The 20,269-nt window shown below is 42.4% G+C and overlaps 1 protein-coding gene across 4 annotated transcripts in view; it reads left to right on the top strand.

The window, feature by feature from the left end:
• The window catches only part of LOC143767429 (uncharacterized), a 162,437-nt gene that overhangs the window by 139,660 nt on the left and 2,508 nt on the right, over positions 1-20,269 (top strand). For 2 of the 4 annotated variants that reach the window (XM_077255761.1, XM_077255760.1), the window contains exons 2-8: positions 14,381-14,473; positions 14,603-14,782; positions 14,856-14,979; positions 15,061-15,158; positions 15,259-15,405; positions 15,535-15,714; positions 15,798-15,921. In XM_077255761.1, coding sequence (XP_077111876.1) covers positions 14,381-14,473; positions 14,603-14,782; positions 14,856-14,979; positions 15,061-15,158; positions 15,259-15,405; positions 15,535-15,714; positions 15,798-15,921 — 946 coding nt within the window. Of the gene's footprint in view, positions 1-14,380; positions 14,546-14,602; positions 14,783-14,855; positions 14,980-15,060; positions 15,159-15,258; positions 15,406-15,534; positions 15,715-15,797; positions 15,922-20,269 lie in introns of all 4 variants that reach the window. The other 2 variants (XM_077255763.1, XM_077255762.1) reach the window with 1 other exon arrangement.

Raw genomic sequence — 20,269 nt, 5'->3', positions numbered from 1 at the left:
TGGATTTCATTTTGTAATAAGCTGATAATGCTTATAACTTCACAATTGACCTTTTTTTTGTTCATAATTAAATAAAAAAGGTTGAAAACTGTTTTCATAGGCAGTTTGTTCCAAAACATTGCAATTAAACTAGAATAGTAGATGATTGGAAAAAAATAATGACTGCAATTCAGATAGGTAATTTAGAGAAAATATGAGGAAATATTATTTGCATAATAATTTGGAACACAGTGTAAAAAAGTGAAAGTCCCACAAAGGGACTAAGTAAAATAGAAAACATTTTTTTAAAAATATGTAAAAAAAAATCACAAAATAATAATAATGAAAAATTCACTAATAAATACACATTTTTATGTTAAAAAAATAAACAAAAAAGTACACATATTTGGTATCGCCGAATCCGATCTATAAAAGAACAATCCGATCTATAAAAGTGTCACCCTAGTTAACCCCTTCAGTGAACGCAGTAAAAAAATACAAAAAGTGTAGCAAATTATGCTTTATCATCAAACTGCTTGAAAAAGAGGAATAAAGTGCAATCAAAAAGACTAAAGTAAATAAAAATGGAACCCCTGAAAATGTCATCTTGTCCAGCAAAAAACACACCACACACATCAGCAGAAAAATAAAAAAGTTATAGCTCTCAGAATAAAGCAATGCAAAAATAATTTTTTTTTTCTATAAAAGTTTTTATTGTGTAAAAACGGCAAAACACAATAAATATAAACGTGGCATAGCTGTAATCGTACTGACGCCTTTTATTGTGTTAACTACGTTTAAATAATCTTTTATCCCTGGATGGTTGTGCCTGAATCTTTCACCCTTTTTTTTAATAACATTTGTATTTGTCATTCTGGGCTTCATATAAGGGAACCTGTCCCATGGTAGAAAATGTCAGCGATTCTCTCATCGTCTTCCTGCATTGTCACCAGTTAGAGCCGCGCTCGTTTCTCCTCCGTCCCATAGACGATGAATAGAGAGAAGCGCACACGTCCCCTGTAGAAGCCTCTCTGCGGTTCTATATACCGGACTTGTTTCTATCGCGGTTTCTTCAGGCGACATTTATAATTTATTAAGTGAAAAGTGGCGCAAAGTATCAAACGGAAATGTCCTGCAGCAAAACCAACAATTCCCCACAAAAGTGAATTGTAAAATAAAGTTACAGATAATAAATACACATGAAATGTGTATAGGTTCGCGCTGGAAACGTGACCGTGTATGAAGAGAAAAAAGGAGAGTGGGGGGACTAATATTGGTTCAGATATGAGAGGATATTCAATTGTTCCAGAAACAGAGCTGTAAACAGCAAAGAAAAAAATGTTAAACGCTCACCCGACTTGTGTGGATGGTAAGGCGCGTCTAGTAGTCCCAGCAGATGCTGGAGGATATCCGTCCAGAAGATCCTTTCAAATAGGTCGATCCAGATGGGACGGAGTCCGTAAATGCAGAGAGGATCGTGGCTACCCCGGCCGGTAGCAGCCACTGTTCACCTTGTGGCAGAGAGAGGCGGGGTCCAGCTGTGCCGGCGCCGCGTGTGAATCGAGCGGTGCGCACGGCTAGACTACAGGACCTGCGTGACGTATCTGTTCACGTGACCGCCGCTACTGCCCGGTGATATGTGTACGGAGTGCGGTAAGGACCACTATCCTACGCGTTTCGGAGACGCCTGTCTCCTTCTTCAGGGATGGTCCTTTACCCCACTAGAAGTCTTTTTATACCGCCTCCCATGATCGGTTCCTTTATTGGAACCCAAATAATTCAGCTCCAGCATTGAGACCTCTCGGTGCAACGGTGTCCAGTAGGAATATCCACTTAGTCTCGACTCTGGACATTGCTTTGATGAAATTGCCACCTCTCCAGTGTTTTTGTACCACCGCAATACCTGTGACTTCCATGTCTTTAACCTGTCCCCCATGATAGTCAATAAAGTGTTTTGAAAGTGGGTGGCCCATGAATTTAGTTTTAATATTTCGGATATGTTCATTGATCCTAATTTTCATTGAGCGTTTTGTTCTACCTACATACCTTTTCCCGCAGGGGCACTTGATCGTATATATCACCCCTGTAGTGGAGCATGTAATGAAATCTTTGATTGGAAATTTTAAATTACCCTTCTCAATATCTGTTTGTTTGTGCACTCTAGTTTGCTTGCACATATTACACTTATTGCATGGGAAGAACCCCTTCAATATCCTATGGAAGAAGGAAGATGGTTGATATGCCGGTTTTTCCTGGACAGTAGGTGCAATACTATTGCCCAGATTACAGGCTTTTTTATAAACAAATTGTGGATGATTGGCTATTCTATCCCCCAAAATTTTGTCATTCTTGAGTATGTGCCAATGTCTATTGACTATTTTGCGGAGGATGTTAGTACTGGCATTATATTGTACAATAATGGGGATGGAATCCTCTGTATCCTTAGATTTCACATTGTTATTAATAAGTTCTTCTCTAGACTTTTTAAGGGCAGTTATTTTAGAACATTCTAGCATTTTTTCATCATATCCTTTCTCCACAAATTTTTTTGTTAAAAGTTGGGCCTCACTATTAAAATCCTGGAGTCTCGAACAGTTGCGGTGGATCCGCATATACTGACTTTTCGGAATATTCAACAGCCAGCTAGGGAGATGGCAGCTGTCGAGAGGAATAAAACTGTTTGTGTCGGTGGGTTTCGTGAATGTACACGTATGAATTTCTGAATCTTTAATAAAAATATTTAAATCTAAAAAATTAATATTAGTGGAACTGGTGGTTGAGGTAAAATTTAAAAAGTATTCATTTTTATTAATATCAGTTAAAAATGTATTAAGAGTATCCAAACCACCAGACCAAATAAAAATGACATCGTCGATAAAACGCTGCCAGAGGACCAGGTTCGCGCGTAGACGCCCACCAGGGTAAATGGTGGAGTCCTCCCACCTACCCACGTACAGGTTGGCGTAACTAGGCGCGAACCTGGTCCCCATAGCAGTACCCCACTTCTGGGAGTAGTAGTTCTTCTGATACTGGAAATAATTATGTGTTAAAATGAATAGCATAAGATCACCCAAAAAATCGATCTGTTCCGGTGGAACCTCAGATAATTTATTCAAAAAATATTTGGCCGCGTCACACCCCTTTGTATGGTCAATGACCGTGTAGAGAGAGGTGATGTCAAGGGTGCCTAATAAATAGTGATCTTGCCATTCAACGTTATGTAAGAGGCGCAAAACATGTGAGCTATCCTTTAAATGAGATGGTAACAGGGGTACAATTTTCTGTAGGTGGGAATCTACGAATTTAGACATATTGGCTGTCAGGCATTGAATGCCCGACACGATCGGCCTCCCAGGTGGATTGTTCAAATCTTTATGTATTTTTTTTTGTATTTATGTACATTTATAATTTATGATTCCTGTAAATCCCCCTCATGGCCGCACCCTGGGACCCTCCCAGTGTCATTGCACTTTGTATTTCCAGACTCCCTGTGACCAGAACATCTCCTGTATTAGTAATCTGCACCATTATCCGTGTAGATGGCAGATTCTGGGGAAAGGACACAAAACACATCGAATTCAGGCCACGCTCCATCTTTATGACACATTTCCACTCCATCACTCAGGCGTCCATTGTTTCCTTCAGTCTGTTTACATCGCTGCAATGACGATATTGGATGGAGATCATGTGTCCTATTACCGGCCACCGTGAGGATGTGACGTGGTGGAAAACATTTCTTCATAACATATGGAATAGAATCTTCATGATGATATATCGTCAGCTTCTTCCCATTCAGGTCCCTACAATTTTGGATTCTCTCAGTGGAGATATTTTATATAAGATACATTTCCTGATATAATAATTTTTATATAGCGCCAACATATTCCGCAGCGCTTTACAGTTTAACAGTTTCAAACGCAAGTCATAAGTTAACGTTAACAATACAATCATTAAAGCAAAATAAGATGACTCTGCTCGTGAGAGCTTACAATCTTCAATGAGGTGGGGGAGATACAAAGTACAGGTGTGTATTTACAATGATGTATTTACAATGATGGTCCAGGCATCTTCAGGGAGTGGGGGATAGATGGAGATAGTGAATGGGCTACACACGCACCCTTACATATAAAATGACTGATTAGCGAACGTGATAGGCCGCTCCGAACAAATGAGTTGTGAGGGATCTCCTAAAACTATGCAAATTGTTTCATAGTAACATAGTTATGAAGGTTGAAGGAAGACTTTAAGTCCATCTAGTTCAACCCATAGCCTAACCTAACATGCCCTAACATGTTGATCCAGAGGAAGGCAAAAAAAAACCATGTGGCAAAGAGTAAGCTCCACATTGGGGAAAAAAATTCCTTCCCGACTCCACATACGGCAGTCAGACTAGTTCCCTGGATCAACGCCCTATCAAGGAATCTAGTGTATATACCCTGTAACATTATACTTTTCAAGAAAGGCATCCAGTCCCCTCTTAAATTTAAGTAATGAATCACTCATTACAACATCATACGGCAGAGAGTTCCATAGTCTCACTGCTCTTACAGTAAAGAATCCGCGTCTGTTATTATGCTTAACCCCTTCACCCCCAAGGGTGGTTTGCACGTTAATGACCAGGCCAATTTTTACAATTCTGACCACTGTCCCTTTATGAGGTTATAACTCTGGAACGCTTCAACGGATCCTGGTAATTCTGACACTGTTTTCTCGTGACATATTGTACTTCATGATAGTGGTAAAATTTCTTTGATATTACCTGCGCTTATTTGTGAAAAAAACGGAAATGTGGCGAAAATTTTGAAAATTTCGCAATTTTCCAACTTTGAATTTTTATGCAATTAAATCACAGTGATATGTCACACAAAATTTTTGGAATGTTTAAATAAAAATTAACATTTAACTTTTTTTCACACAAAATTTACTTCAGCTCCAATTTGTTTTATTTTACCAAGGGTAACGGGAGAAAATGGACCCCAAACGATGTTGTACAATTTGTCCTGAGTACGCAGATACCCCATATGTGGGGGTAAACCACTGATTGGGCGCATGACAGAGCTCGGAAGCGAAGGAGCGCCATTTGACTTTTCAATGCAAAATTGACTGGAATTGAGATGGGACGCCATGTTGCGTTTGGAGAGCCCCTGATGTGCCTAAACATTGAAACCTCCCACAAGTGACACCATTTTGGAAAGTAGACCCCCTAAGGAACTTATCTAGAGGTGTGGTGAGCACTTTGACCCACCAAGTGCTTCACAGAAGTTTATAATGCAGAACCGTAAAAATAAAAAATCATTTTTTCACAAAAATTATTTTTTCGCCCCCAATTTTTTATTTTCCCAAGGGTAAGAGAACAAATTTGACCCCAAAAGTTGTTGTACAATTTGTTCTGAGTACTCTGATACCCCATATGTGGGGGTAAACCACTGTTTGGGCGCATGGGAGAGCTCAGAAGGGAAGGAACGCCGTGTGACTTTTCACTGCAAAATTGACAGGAATTGAGATGGGACACCATGTTGCGTTTGGAGAGCCACTGATGTGCCTAAACATTGAAACCTCCCCACAAGTGACACCATTTTGGAAAGTAGACCCCCTAAGGAACTTATCTAGAGGTGTGGTGAGCACTTTGACCCACCAAGTGCTTCAGAAAAGTTTATAATGCAGAGCCGTAAAAATAAAACAACTTTTTTCCCACAAAAATTATTTTTTAGCCCCCAGTTTTGTATTTTTCCAAGGGTAACAGGAGAAATTGGACCCTAAATATTGTTGTCCAATTTGTCCTGAGTACGCTGATACCTGATATGTGGGGGGGAACCACCGTTTGAGCGCATGGCAGAGCTCGGAAGGGAAGGAGCATCATTTGGAATGCAGACGTAGATGGATTGGTCTGCAGGCGTCACATTGCGTTTGCAGAGCCCCTAATGTACCTAAACAGTAGAAACCCCCAAAAGTGACCTAATATTGGTAACTAGACCCCCCAAGGAACTTATCTAGTTGTGTTGTGAGAACTTTGAACCCCCAAGTGTTTCACTACAGTTTATAACGCAGAGCCATGCAAATAAAAAATATTTTTTTTTCCACAAAAATTATTTTTTAGCCCCCAGTTTTGTATTTTCCCAAGGGTAACAGGAGAAATTGGACCCCAAAAGTTGTTCTCCAATGTGTTCCGAGTACGCTGATACCCCAAGTAACCCCTGTTTGGGCACACGGGAGAGCTCGGAAGGGAAGGAGCACTGTTTTACTTTTTCAACTCAGTATTGGCTGGAATTGAGATCGGAAGCCATGTCGCGTTTGGAGAGCCCCTGATGTGCCTAAACAGTGGAAACCCCCCAATTATAACTGAAACCCTAATCCAAACACACCCCTAACCCTAATCCCGACGGTAACCCTAACCACACCTCTAACCCAGAAACACCCCTAACCCTAATCCCAACCCTATTCCCAACCGTAAATGTAATCCAAACCCTAACTTTAGCCTCAACCCTAACCCTAACTTTAGCCCCAACCCTAACTGTAGCCTTAACCCTAGCCCCAACCCTAACCCTAGCCCTAACCCTAGCCCTAACACTAACCCTAATGGGAAAATGGAAATAAATACATTTTTTTAATTTTTTTATTTTTCGCTAACTAAGGGGGTGATGAAGGGGGGTTTGATTTACTTTTATAGTGGGTTTTTTAGCGGATTTTTGTGATTGGCAGCCGTCACACACTGAAAGACGCTTTTTATTGCTAAAAGTATTTTTTGCGTTACCACATTTTGAGAGCTATAATTTTTCCATATTTGAGTCCACAAAGTCATGTGAGGTCTTGTTTTTTGCGGGACGAGTTGATGTTTTTATTGGTAACATGTTCGGGCACGGGAGATTTTTTTGATCGCTTTTTATTCCGATTTTTGTGAGGCAGAATGACCAAAAACCAGCTATTCATGAATTTCTTTTGGGGGAGGCGTTTATACCGTTCCGCGTTTGGTAAGATTGATAAAGAAGTTTTATTCTTTGGGTCAGTACGATTACAGCGATACCTCATTTATATCATTTTTTTTATGTTTTGGTGCTTTTATACGATATAAACTATTTTATAGAAAAAATAATTATTTTGGCATCGCTTTATTCTGAGGACTATAACTTTTTTATTTTTTCGCTGATTATGCTGTATGGCGGCTCGTTTTTTGCGGGACAAGATGACGTTTTCAGTGGTACCATGGATATTTATATCCGTCTTTTTGATCGCGTGTTATTCCACTTTTTATTTGGCGGTATGAGAATAATGCGTTTTTTGCCTCGGTTTTTTTTTTTTTTTTTTACGGTGTTCACTGAAGGGGTTAACTAGTGATATAGTTTTATAGGTGGGGTCGTTAGGGACGCGGCGATACTAAATATGTGTACTTTTATTGTTTGATTTTTTTTAATTTAAATAAAGAAATGTATTTATGGGAATAATATATATATTTTTTTTCTTTATTTAGGAATTTTTTTTTTATTTTTTTTTTTTTACACATATGGAATTTTTTTTTTTAACTTTTTTACTTTGTCCCAGGGGGGGACATCACAGATCGCCGATTTGACAGCTTGCACAGCACTCTGTCAAATCGGCGATCTTACTTCCAGCAGTGCAGGCTGCAGCTTTCATCTGCAGCCTGCTCTGCACCCGGAAGTAATCCCTGCAGGACCCGGATGCAGCCCCGCGGCCATTTTGGATCCGGGGCCTGCAGGGATACGAGGTAAGAGACCCTCGCAGCAACGCGATCACATCGCGTTGCTCCGGGGGTCTCAGGGAAGCCCTCAGGGAGCCCCCTCCCTGCGCGATGCTTCCCTGTACCGCCGGCACACCGCGATCATGTTTGATCGCAGTGTGCCGGGGGTTAATGTGCCGGGGGCGGTCCGTGACCGCTCCTGGCACATAGTGCTGGATGTCAGCTGCGATAGTCAGCTGACACCCGGCCGCGATCGGCCGCGCTTCCCCCGTGAGCGCGGCCGATCGGCTATGACGTACTATCCCGTCGAGGGTCAGATAGGCCCAGGTCACCTCGACGGGATAGTACGTCTAAGGTCACAGAGGGGTTAAACCTTCTTTCCTCCAGACGTAGAGGATGCCCCCTTGTCCCTATCTCAGGCCTATGATTAAAAAGATCATCAGAAAGGTCTTTGTACTGTCCCCTCATATATTTATACATTAAAATAAGATCACCCCTTAGTCTTCGTTTTTCCAAACTAAATAACCCCAAGTGTAATAATCTATCTTGGTATTGCAGACCCCCCAGTCCTCTAATAACCTTGGTCGCTCTTCTCTGCACCCGCTCTAGTTCAGCTATGTCTTTCTTATACACCGGAGACCAGAACTCTGCACAGTATTCTAAGTGTGGTCAAACTAGTGACTTGTATAGAGGTAAAATTATGTTCTCCTCATGAGCATCTATGCCTCTTTTAAGGCATCCCATTATTTTATTTGCCTTTGTAGCAGCTGCATGACACTGGCCACTGAATATGAGTCTGTCATCCACCCATACACCCAGGTCTTTTTCATTGACGGTTTTTCCCAGAGTTTTAGAATTAAGTTTTAGAATTAAGTTATACATCTTATTACTTCTACCCACGTGCATGACCTTACATTTATCCCCATTAAAGCTCATTTGCCATTTATCAGCCCAAGCTTCTAGTTTACATAAATCATCCTGTAATATAAAATTGTCCTCCCCTGTATTGATTACCCTGCAGAGTTTAGTGTCATCTGCAAATATTGAAATTCTACTCTGAATGCCCCCTACAAGGTCATTAGTAAATATGTTAAAAAGAAGAGGGCCCAATACTGACCCCTGTGGTACCCCACTGCTAACCGCAACCCAGTCCGAGTGTGCTCCATTAATAACCACCCTTTGTTTCCTATCCCTGAGCCAGCTCTCAACCCACTTACACATATTTTCCCCTATCCCCATTATTCTCATTTTATGTATCAACCTTTTGTGTGGCACCGTATCAAAAGCTTTTGAAAAGTCCATATACACTACATCTACTGGGTTCCCTTGGTCCAGTCCAGAACTTACCTCTTCATAGAAGCTGATCAAATTAGTCTGACATGAACGGTCCCTAGTAAACCCGTGCTGATACTGGGTCATGAGGTTATTCCTCTTCAGATACTCCAGTATAGCATCCCTTAGAATGCCCTCCAGGATTTTACCCACAGTAGAGGTTAAGCTTGTTGAGGGAGGATCTAAAGTGATCCTTCACGGTTAACTCAGTGATTTCCAAATTCGTTGCCGGCAACTGAAAATGACCAGACAGAGACGTGTGTCTCTGTTTGGGGGGGATCAAGCTGATCTCTCTGGCCCCCGTTTATTGTGTATGAGTTTTCATAGTCATAGAAATTATACTTCAACCAATCAGCATAAGAACACGCTCACAGTTCTTAGCCTATAAGAATACAGGAACAGTCTGTGCGTCAAAATCTTGTAGAACAATACACCCTCAGTCTCATGTTCTACCCAGGTTGCAACAAACAAGGTCTCATCACGGTCTCATAACAGCTGTAAACTTTAGCCTACTAACAAAATTTATATCAAAACAACAAAATGGAGTCGAAAAGCACAAAATGGAGATTCTTTCTTAATTTGTCCCTTCACAAGCTTACTGGCCTATAATTACCGAGTTCAGTTTTTGTCCCCTTTTTGAATATTGGCACCACATTTGCTATACGCCAGTCCTGTGGTACAGACCCTGTTATTATGGACTCTTTAAAGATTAAAAATAATGGTCTATCAATGACGGTGTAACAACTCTGCTAGCATCACGGTATGGCCTCGCATCTCTCACACTATCTTACCCACTGCTCCAGGTCATGATGTGGTTTCTGTTTCTTGTCAGCTCCATGTTCTGTGTCTCTGCATGCCTCATGGCTGTGTGTATAGGGGGGCGGCGCCTGAACTCTCTGGTTCTTATAGGAATCAGGTGCATCTGTCTAATCTGTTCCTGCCAGCCCTGTGTTCTCTGCCGTGTCTCTGCCAGTCCTGTGTTCTCTGCCGTGTCTCTGCCAGCCCTGTGTTCTCTGCCGTGTCTCTGCCAGCCCTGTGTTCTCTGCCGTGTCTCTGCCAGCCCTGTGTTCTCTGCAGTGTCTCTGCCAGCCCTGTGTTCTCTGCAGTGTCTCTGCCAGCCCTGTGTTCTCTGCCGTGTCTCTGCCAGCCCTGTGTTCTCTGCCGTGTCTCTGCCAGCCCTGTGTTCTCTGCCGTGTCTCTGCCAGCCCTGTGTTCTCTGCCGTGTCTCTGCCAGCCCTGTGTCTCAGCCGTGCCAGTATACTCGTCTGAGTTTCAGCCGTGCTCTCCTGCCAGTCCTGCCTGATGCCCGCACCAATCCTGGTGTTCCTGTCTCCCAAGTGGGATCAGCAGCTACAGCCAGACACCACCCTGAAGTAGCACCTGGCAGCTGCCTGCTACACAAGCCTGACCTCACCATCAGAGGCTCCAGTGAAAACCCAGGCAGCTGTCATAGACACGCCCCTTCCAGGGTAGTCTGGTGTGTGGCACAGTGGGGCCACAAACCCCCCGAGCTCACACCCACCAGTCAGGGCATGAGTGTGACAGTTTGCACAGGCCATGGCCTCCGCTGTATCCCATGTCCAACCGCTCGCAGAGCATGATGAACTTTCTCTCTACCCGTATGAGCAAGCTGAAGAATTTGTTCCGCCCTGTGTCGTTCCAATTGAGGAGACCTCGGGCGCAATCACCATTTCAAACGCTCTCTACAATCAACTTCTGGCCTATCAGGAAGAGCACAACCCAGCAGACCCGCCTAGGTTCTATGGGAATCCAGAAGAATGCCAAAGCTTCCTGGAACAGTGCTTGCGCTACATCCCGCAGAATGCAGATTGTTTCCCCTCTGACCGCTTTAAGGTGGGTTACATTATGTCCTACCTAGCAGGAGATGCTTTATTATGGAATTGTCCCCTCTGGGAAGCAGGGGATCCTATCCTTATGAGTCTTGGGGCCTTCCTGGTGGCCTTCCGTAAAGTCTTTAACAAGCCTCGTCCTGCGGCTCCTGTGAAGTCTTCCCCTCCAGTTCCTCTACCCGTTAAAGCAGCTACTCAAATAGAACCCAAAAAGACTGTCAAGTGTGGACTGGCAAAGTACCAGTCTAAGACCAGTCGTAAGAAGGGCTTACTATGTCACTGCTGTTGTGAGGAGCACCTGGATAGCCTTTGTCCAGGGGATCTAAAGCTCCAAAACCTCGGGCCAGTAGGAGAGACTGCCCTTGGTGAGAATAACTCCCTTCCGTTAAAGTCTGTGTCTGTTCCAGTGCCTTGTGGGAGCTTCGGTCCTGCAGATGTGTTCAAGCTGCAAACCAGACGGAGTCTAAGTGTGATTCCTGTTCCACCGCTCCAGAATCCTGTGAAGGTGTTTGGTGATTGTCGAGTCCTACTTATGAACAGTCCAGTGTCGAAGGGACAACTTCAGCTCCAAATCGGAGCATTATATGTAAAGAAATTTGTCTTTCACTTGCTGACCAGTTTGCCCATCGGTCGTTCTGAGCCGGGTACTCTACTGTCCAGTCCAGTCCGGAGACCCAACATGGTGCTGCATTTTGAACTACCTAGTCTCCAGAAGTCTCTAGTTCCTATAATGCAAGGTCAGTCTACAGTGTTGACATCCTCTCCATCTGATTTGCTGGCTATTGAGTCACGGTGTCCTGACCTCACTGAAGTAAAGGAAGCAGTGGCGTCCTCTCCGCACACCTCCAGTGTCTGTACCAGTGATCAGTTCCCAGGAACATCCCTGTCACTTAAAAATTTTTCTCTGAACTTTGGGAAGAAGATGCTTCCTGTAATGATGCCTTCGGATTCCATGTGGCAGGTGGTTGAAGAAGTTGAAGCTGAAGCTCTTGCATCTCTGTTCTTCACCAATCCGGAGGAAGAGATGGTCCAGTTTTGTCAGAGTAACAGGCTGATGGGGCTTCTTGAATGTATGCCTTCTGCTTCCAAGTGGCTGCTTGATATTAAGACAGAGACTTACTCATCCTCTAATCCAGAAGAGGAGGTCCAGTTTTTTCAGGGTTCCAGGCTGAAGATGTTTCCTATATGTATGCCTCCAGTTTCCATCTGGCTATCGGGTGAAGATCCCAAGACTGAAGTGTTCTCATCTCTGCTTTCCACCAGTCTAAAGGAGGAGGTTCAATTTTCTTGTGATTATGGGCTTAAGTTGGATCCAGTGAACGTGTCTTCAGTTTCCAAAGAATCAGACTATGTTGTGGTCAAATTGCAAGCTTCCAAGTTCCTGCTCTCAGTTAATCAGGTGAAAGAAGTCCTGTCCCTTGTGTCTTCTGAGTGGGAAGCTGATCTTACTGGACTCAAAGAGACTGGGCAATCTGAGATCTCTAATGTCTCATATACCTCATTCTACCAGAGGAATGTTGTGATGGCTCTGACTATGTGTGCTCCTATCCATCTTCTACAAGTTATTCTGGTGGGCTTGAAGAAGAGGGGCCATAAAGGGGGGGTACTGTAACAACTCTGCTGGCATCACGGCATGGCCTTGCATCTCTCACACTATCTTACCCACTGCTCCAGGTCATGATGTGGTTTCTGTTTCTTGTCAGCTCCATGTTCTGTGTCTCTGCTCTCTGCATGCCTCATGCATTCTTTGCGTCTGGAGGAGAGAAGGTTTCTCCACCAACATAGAAGAGGATTCTTTACTGTTAGGGCAGTGAGAATCTGGAATTGCTTGCCTGAGGAGGTGGTGATGGCGAACTCAGTCGAGGGGTTCAAGAGAGGCCTGGATATCTTCCTGGAGCAGAACAATATTGTATCATACAATTATTAGGTTCTGTAGAAGGATGTAGATCTGGGGATTTATTATGATGGAATATAGGAATATAGGCTGAACTGGATGGACAAATGTCTTTTTTTCGGCCTTACTAACTATGTTACTATTTATTTTTCAACAAGACAATGACCCCAAACACAGCTCCAGGCTGTGTAAGGGCTATTTGACCAAGAAGGAGAGTGATGGGGTGCTACGCCAGATGACCTGGCCTCCACAGTCACCAGACCTGAACCCAATCGAGATGGTTTGGGGTGAGCTGGACCGCAGAGTGAAGGCAAAAGGGCCAAGTGCTAAGCATCTCTGGGAACTCCTTCAAGATTGTTGGAAGACCATTCCCGGTGACTACCTCTTGAAGCTCCTCAAGAGAATGCCAAGAGTGTGCAAAGCAGTCATCAAAGCGAAAGGTGGCTACTTTGAAGAACCTAGAATATAAGACATAATTTCAGTTGTTTCAAACTTTTTTGTTAAGTATATAATTTCACGTGTTAATTAATAGTTGTGATGCCTTCAGTGTGAATGTACAATTTTCATAGTCATGAAAATACAGAAAAATCTTTAAATGAGAAGGTGTGTCCAAACTTTTGGTCTGTACTGTATATTATCACGCCGATGGGTTTTAAGGACGATTTTACATACAGACACGCCCCTCCCCCTCGCTTATCTGTACGGTCATTTCTGAAAAGGCTATAGCCCTGCAAGTTAACAGCCCAGTCATGGCTCTCATCCAGCGATATTTCAGATATCCCCACCATGTCATAATTATGCTCCAACAACATTAATTCTAATTCGTCCATTTTGTTGGCGAGGCTTCTGGCATTATTATACATGCACTTGATGTTCCTCTCTGTACCTCTATTCTTTCTTAAATTATTAACTGTTCTAACCCCACCCCCCATGCCACCGCCTCCCCCAACTTCATTATTTGTGCCCAGATCTAATTTCTTGGGGTGGAGCATTCCAGAGGATTGGTGCCACGTGGAAGAAGTCTTGGAGTCGGGAGTGGGAGGTACGGATTAATGCAGAGGTCGAAAGTCATTTGCAGAGCGCAGCGGTCAGTTAGGCCAATAGACAGAGGAGGGAGGAGATGTAAGGGGGTGCAACACTGTGGAGAGCTTTGTGGGTGAGAACAAGTACTTTGAATTGGATCCTATAATGAATGGGCAGACAGTGTATTGACTGGCGAAGAGCGGATGCATCTGCATACCGATTAGCCAAGTAGATGACCCTGGCTGCTGCATTAAGGATAGACTGGAGAGGGAAAAGTCGAGTGAGGGGGAGGCCAATTAATAGTCCGTTACAGTAGTCCAGACAAGAGTGGATCAAGGTGACAGTGAGAGTTTTTGTTGTTTCCATGGTGAGAAAAGGGCGCATTCTAGAGATGTTCCTTAGGTATAAGCGGCACGAGAGGACAAGAGATTGTATATGGGAGGTGAAGGACAGATTGGTGTCAAACATAACACCCAGACAGAACGCCTGCTGCCAGGGTGTTATTATGTGTAGAGTGAGCCAGGGGAAATGCAGGAAGGGATGGGAGTCACAGCACTTAGTGGCTGGGAGCAGATTTCCTGATGGATATTATCTATTTTCTTTATAAAGTGGGACCCATCAAGGATGGATAAGGACAGACAAAAGATGGTGGAGAAGATATTACACCTCACCCTAGAAATCCTCTTCCGGCTTACTGGAGAGGTGAGAGATTCTGATGACATCATATTACATCATTCTTATCTATGGGAATAACAGATGGACAGAACTGGAGAGGTGAGGACTCTGGAAATGTCTGTAGTGAGATTTATTAATGTGTCTCTCCATAACCAGGAATACACAGTAGTGAAGAAGACCTCTAGTGAGCTCTGTCAGAACCCTTTGTCTGAGGGATGGGGGAGACCCCTGCGCCCAATCACGGGGTCTCCAACCCACCCCCTGATACATGAGGGCATCAATGACCAGAAGATCTTGGAACTCATCTACAAGATGAATGAGCTGCTAACTGGAGAGGTGGGAATGCTGGGACATTACACAGTAATGCTATGAAGGGATCGGGGGATGACGATATCATTGTATGTGTCAGGTTCCTATACGGTGTCAGGATGTCGCCGTCTATTTCTCCATGACCGAGTGGGAGTATTTAGAAGAACACAAAGATCTGTACAAGGACGTCATGATTGAGGTTCTTCAGCCCCTCACATCACCAGGTAATACAGGACTAAATACACACGGCCTATAATTATCTGTATGTAAAGAATAAATTCAGTCCCTGTATGTGTTTCCTCCAGTTGTATCCAGTAAAAGGACAACACCAGAGAGATGTCCCCGTCCTCTTCTTCCGCAGGACTGTAAAAACAAAAATCCCAATGATCCTCTGTATCATCAGGTAGATGCTGCCACCATGAAGATGTGATGTGGAGAAGATTTCGTAACATAATGAATAGATTTTTTTCATGATGTTACATCGACATCTTCTGCCCATTCAGCTCCCAACAATATTGAATCCTCTCACTGGAGATCTATATAGGAGAATGTTCCTGATTGGCCCATCAAGGATGGATAGGAGCAGTGACAAGATTGCGGAGAGTGTATTGCACCTCACCTTAGAGATCCTCTTCCGGCTTACTGGAGAGGTGAGAGATTCTGATGACATCACACTTCATCATTTTTATCTATGGGAATAACAGGTGGACAGAACTGGAGAGGTGAGGACTCTGGAAATGTCTGTAGTGAGATTTATTAATATGTTTCTCCATAACCAGGATTACACAGTAGTGAAGAAGGTCTTTAGTGAACGCTGTCAGGCCCCTGTGTCTGAGGGATGGGGAAGACCCCTCAGGCCAATCATGGGGCCTATACCTCACTGCCTGAAGCATGTGGAAGTCAATGATCTCAAGATCCTAGAACTGACTTACAAGATGATTGAGCTGCTGACTGGAGAGGTGACACTGCTGGAAATGCTGGGATATAATATAGTAACTCTATGAAGGAATCAAGGTGATGATGGTATAATTGTATTTGTCAGGTTCCTATAAGGTGTCAGGATGTCACTGTCTATTTCTCCATGGAGGAGTTGGAGTATTTAGAAGGACAGAAAGATCTGTACAAGGACGTCATGATGGAGGTTCTGCTGCCCCTCACATCACCAGGTAATAGACAGGACTAAATACACACGGCCTATAATTATCTGTATGTAAAGAATGAATTCAGTCCCTGTATGTGTTTTTTTTCAGTTGTATGCAGTACCACATAGAAAGTTTAAAACATCACTTTTTTTCTCTGGTTAAAACTATTCCTTCTGTGCAGGCATGTGCTAACAAAAAACACATACACTTATAGCGACATCCCCCCGACGCGTTTCATGCTTGTTCAGTCCTTATTCATAGTTTGGGGAACAATACTCATTATGAGAGTGTTAAACACTGGTGATTGCATGGTACAGGAATAATCACTTAATCCAGCAGTAGAAAATAGACCTTAACAACATAGAAAAGAGATATATACAATATATTTTTCTCTTTTTATTATTATAAGATGTTGACAGATCTCCATGAGATCCGTCTCTTGGAGCCTCAAGATCTAGTACTCGTTTTGTCTCTTGTCTTAGAAGGATTCTTTTCCATTATCCTTATCGCGAGGTCTTGTTAACCTTTTCAATACTATCAAGAGAAAAAAGCAATACAGAAAAAGAGTACAAAAGCAATTGCATTTTATTAAACACCATGTAGCTCCAAGATTACAAACAATTAAAACGAAATCCTTCCCATAGACATACAAGTGCTTCTCCCAAAATTAGAATATCATCAAAAAGTTAATTTCAGTTCTTCAATACAAAAAATGAATCTCATATATTATATAGACTGATTACAGAGTGATCTATTTCATGTGTTTATTTCTATTAATGTTGATGATTATGGTTTAGAGCTAATGAAAAGCCAAAAATCATTATCTCAGTAAATTAGAATAATTAACAAAAAACACCTGCAAAGGCTTCCTAAGATTTAAAAAGGTCCCTTAATCTGTTTTAGTAGACTCCACAATCATGGGGAAGACTGCGGACTTGACAGATGTCCAGAACGCAGTCATTGACACACTCAACAAGGAGGGTAAGCCACAAAAGGTCATTGCGAAAGAAGCTGGCTGTTCACAGAGTGCTGTATCCAAGCATATTAATGGAAAGTTGAGTAGAAGGAAAAGATATGTTAGAAAATGGTGCCCAAGCAACCGGGATAACCGCAGCCTTCAAAGGATTGTTAAGAAAAGGCCATTCAAAAATTTAGAGGAGATTCACAAGGAGTGGACTGCTGCTGGGGCCATTGCTTCAAGAACCACCACACACAATCATATCCAGGGCATGGGCTACAAGTGTCGCATTCCTTGTGTCAAGCCACTCATGACCAATAGACAGTGCCAGAACCGTCTTACCTGAGCCAAGGAGAAAAAGAACTGGATTGTTGCTCAGTGGTCCAAGCTGTTTTTTTCAGATGGAAAAAAAATGTGCCTTTAATTTGGAAATCAAGGTCCCAGAGTCTGGAGGAAGAGTGGAGAGGCACACAATCCAAGCTGCTTGAGGTTTAGTTTCCACAATCGGTGATGGTTTGGGGAGCCATGTCATCTGCTCGTGTAGGTCCACTGTGTTTTATCAAGACCAAATTCAGCGCAGCCGTCTACCAGGAAATTTTTAGAGCACTTCATGCTTCCCTCTGCCGACAAGCTTTTTGAAGATGGAAACTTCATTCTCCAGCAGGACTTGGCCCCTGTCCACACTGCCAAAAGTACCAATACCTGGTTTAAAAACAACAGTATCACTGTGCTTGATTGGCCAGCAAACTCGCCTGACCTTAACCCCATAAAGAATCTATGGGGTATTGTCAAGAGGAAGATGAGACTCCAGATCCAACAATGCAGATAGGCTGAAGGCTGCTATCAAAGCAACCTGGGCTTCCATAACACCTCAGCAGTGCCACAGGCTGATCTCCTCCATGCCATACTGCCCTGATGCCAAAGGAGCCCCGACCAAGTATTGAGTGCATTTACTGAACATACATTTCAATAGGCCAACCTTTCGGATTTTAAAAATCATTTTTCAAGCTGGTGTTATAAAGTATTCTAATTTACTAAGATAGTGACTTTTGTGCTTTCATTGGCTGTAAGCCATAATCATCAACATTAACAGAAATAAATGCTTGAATAGATCAGTGTTTGTAATGGCTCCATATAATAGGAGTTTCACTTTTTGTATTGAAGAACTGAAATAAACTAACTTTTTGATGATATTCTAATTTTGTGATAAACACTTGTATATAGATCAATTTATCGACCTCGTGGCTGGAGTTCATAGGAGATCGTGCTGAATCCCTGCTATGTGTAGCACAGGCAATCGGATGATCGCAGCTTCAAGTCTCCTCAGGGAACTACTGAAGCCAGTAAAAAGATACAAAAAAAGTTTACAAAAAACAACAGTTCAAATTGTCCCCCTGAAAACAAAACAAAAATGCATCTATATTTGATATAGCTGCTTTTAGAAATGTCCGATCTATCAAGATATAAAGTAAATTAGTCTGATCGGTAAATGTCCTATCGAGAATAAAATCTAAATGCCTGAATTACGTTTTTTGGCCACTGCAACATTGCAATAACAGGCAATAAAAACATTGTACCTACCCCAAAATTGTATCAATAAAAATATCAACTTGTGGAGCAAAAAATAAGCCCCAACCCAGAGCCAAATAAAAAAAAATGGAAACGCTGCGGGTCTCAGAAAATGGCGACATAAGCTATTTTTTTTCACCACTTTAAATAAAAAAGAACCCATACATGTTTGGTATTTCCGTACTCATGATGACCTAGGTAATCATATTGCCAGGTCACTTTTAGCATTTAGTGAACATGGTAAATAAAAAACCACAAAACAGAATTGTGGAATTGAACTTTTTTTTGCAATGTCGTTGCATTTGGAATTTGTTTGCCTGTTGTCTAGAATGATATATTAAAATTAATAGGTCAATTCAAAGGTACAACTCATCCCACAAAAAAACAAGCCCTCAAATGGCTTTACTGACAGAAAAATATAAATATATGGCTCTGGGAAGAAAAAGAGTAAAACTAAATCTCAAAAAAATGGAAGATCGTGAAAGGGGTTAAAAAAGGTTCTTAAAAGAAACCCACTCCATATCACACATGTATTCTTAAAAATAAAGTAATTTTAAAAGTTAGCATATTTGATATCCCCATCGTAGCATTGATTAACCCTGTAAGGTAAACAATACAACCACTTTTTTTTATTTTTTACAAGCCACCGGCAGGTGCAGAACAAGATGGCAATGGAGTCTAGAATGGAGGTCTGTCCTCTTCAGTGATGATTCCAGATTTTGTCTTGAATGCAACGATAGCAAGAGAGTGTTCTGGAGACTACGGGTACTATGCAATAGCAGGGCTGGACGAACTATAAGTACAAATTATTTTATTGATCACATGAACAAGTGAAGGAAGACGAGATAAAAAAGTGGGCAAACAAAAAACCATGGAGTGCAGAGGGCAGTAAGACCAACTTATACAAAGTAATTAGGCAATCAAAACTGTTGTTAAATGTACCATAGTAACAACCAGATCCACTGTTAATCATGTAGCAAAGTAAACACTCTGCATGTATATATACTGAGACAATAGTGTAGGATAAATGTGTACAGAGCACCAACTAATAGAATGTACTTAGCATATCCATAAAATGGATTGGAAATGTGCCATCGGAGGAAGGAGCTTTTATCCGTAACGTGCGTAGGAGCGAGCGGGTGACTAGGAGATCCTACTGCTGCACTCTGCCAGGTAAACTAGCAGACTTTTTTTTATATACCATCCCTCAATTGCCTTATTTAAGGGCACAGTGTATTATTATGAGGCAACCCCGCCTGCACAATTTCAATCCACCTTTTTAGCTCATCTGCCTTCACTTGTTCATGTGATCAATAAAGTTATTGCATTTTGTACTTATGGACTACATGATTGTGTCCTTTTTTGGTTTGTCCAACTCTGCTTTAGTATTGTTACAGTAAGTCCTATTCAGTCCTGTTTATGGGTCAGGGGTGGTGTATGAATTACTATATCACTGACCATTTTGTATGATTAATATATTTTTATAACACCGGTTTTGTTCCCCTGATATACTAATGTTTGTCATTGTTATATATGGGTACCATGCAATGAAGAAGCCTTAACGAGGGAATGTCACACTGGTCCTACTCCCATGATTATGGTGTGGCAGAATGTGCAGTGTCCGGACCCCTCTAAAATTCATCCCAGGTACACTAATAGCTCGGCGTTGCAGTGTTATGGCCAGTTCTCCAATGTATCGCAGGAGCTGTTTTTCAACACACACAACATCCCCAGTCTGCATATTGCTTGTGGTACTGTAAGCTGCCAGCGTGGTCTATACATGCTCTCGTGTTCTGCAACGTCTCTGGACTTCTCCGCCATTGAAGACATTTGAGACATCATTAG

Source organism: Ranitomeya variabilis, chromosome 4, assembly GCF_051348905.1.
Source record: "Ranitomeya variabilis isolate aRanVar5 chromosome 4, aRanVar5.hap1, whole genome shotgun sequence".
Lineage (NCBI taxonomy): Eukaryota > Metazoa > Chordata > Amphibia > Anura > Dendrobatidae > Ranitomeya > Ranitomeya variabilis.
Note: the sequence above shows the minus strand (reverse complement) of the source record. Positions and strands in the feature narration are given on the sequence as shown.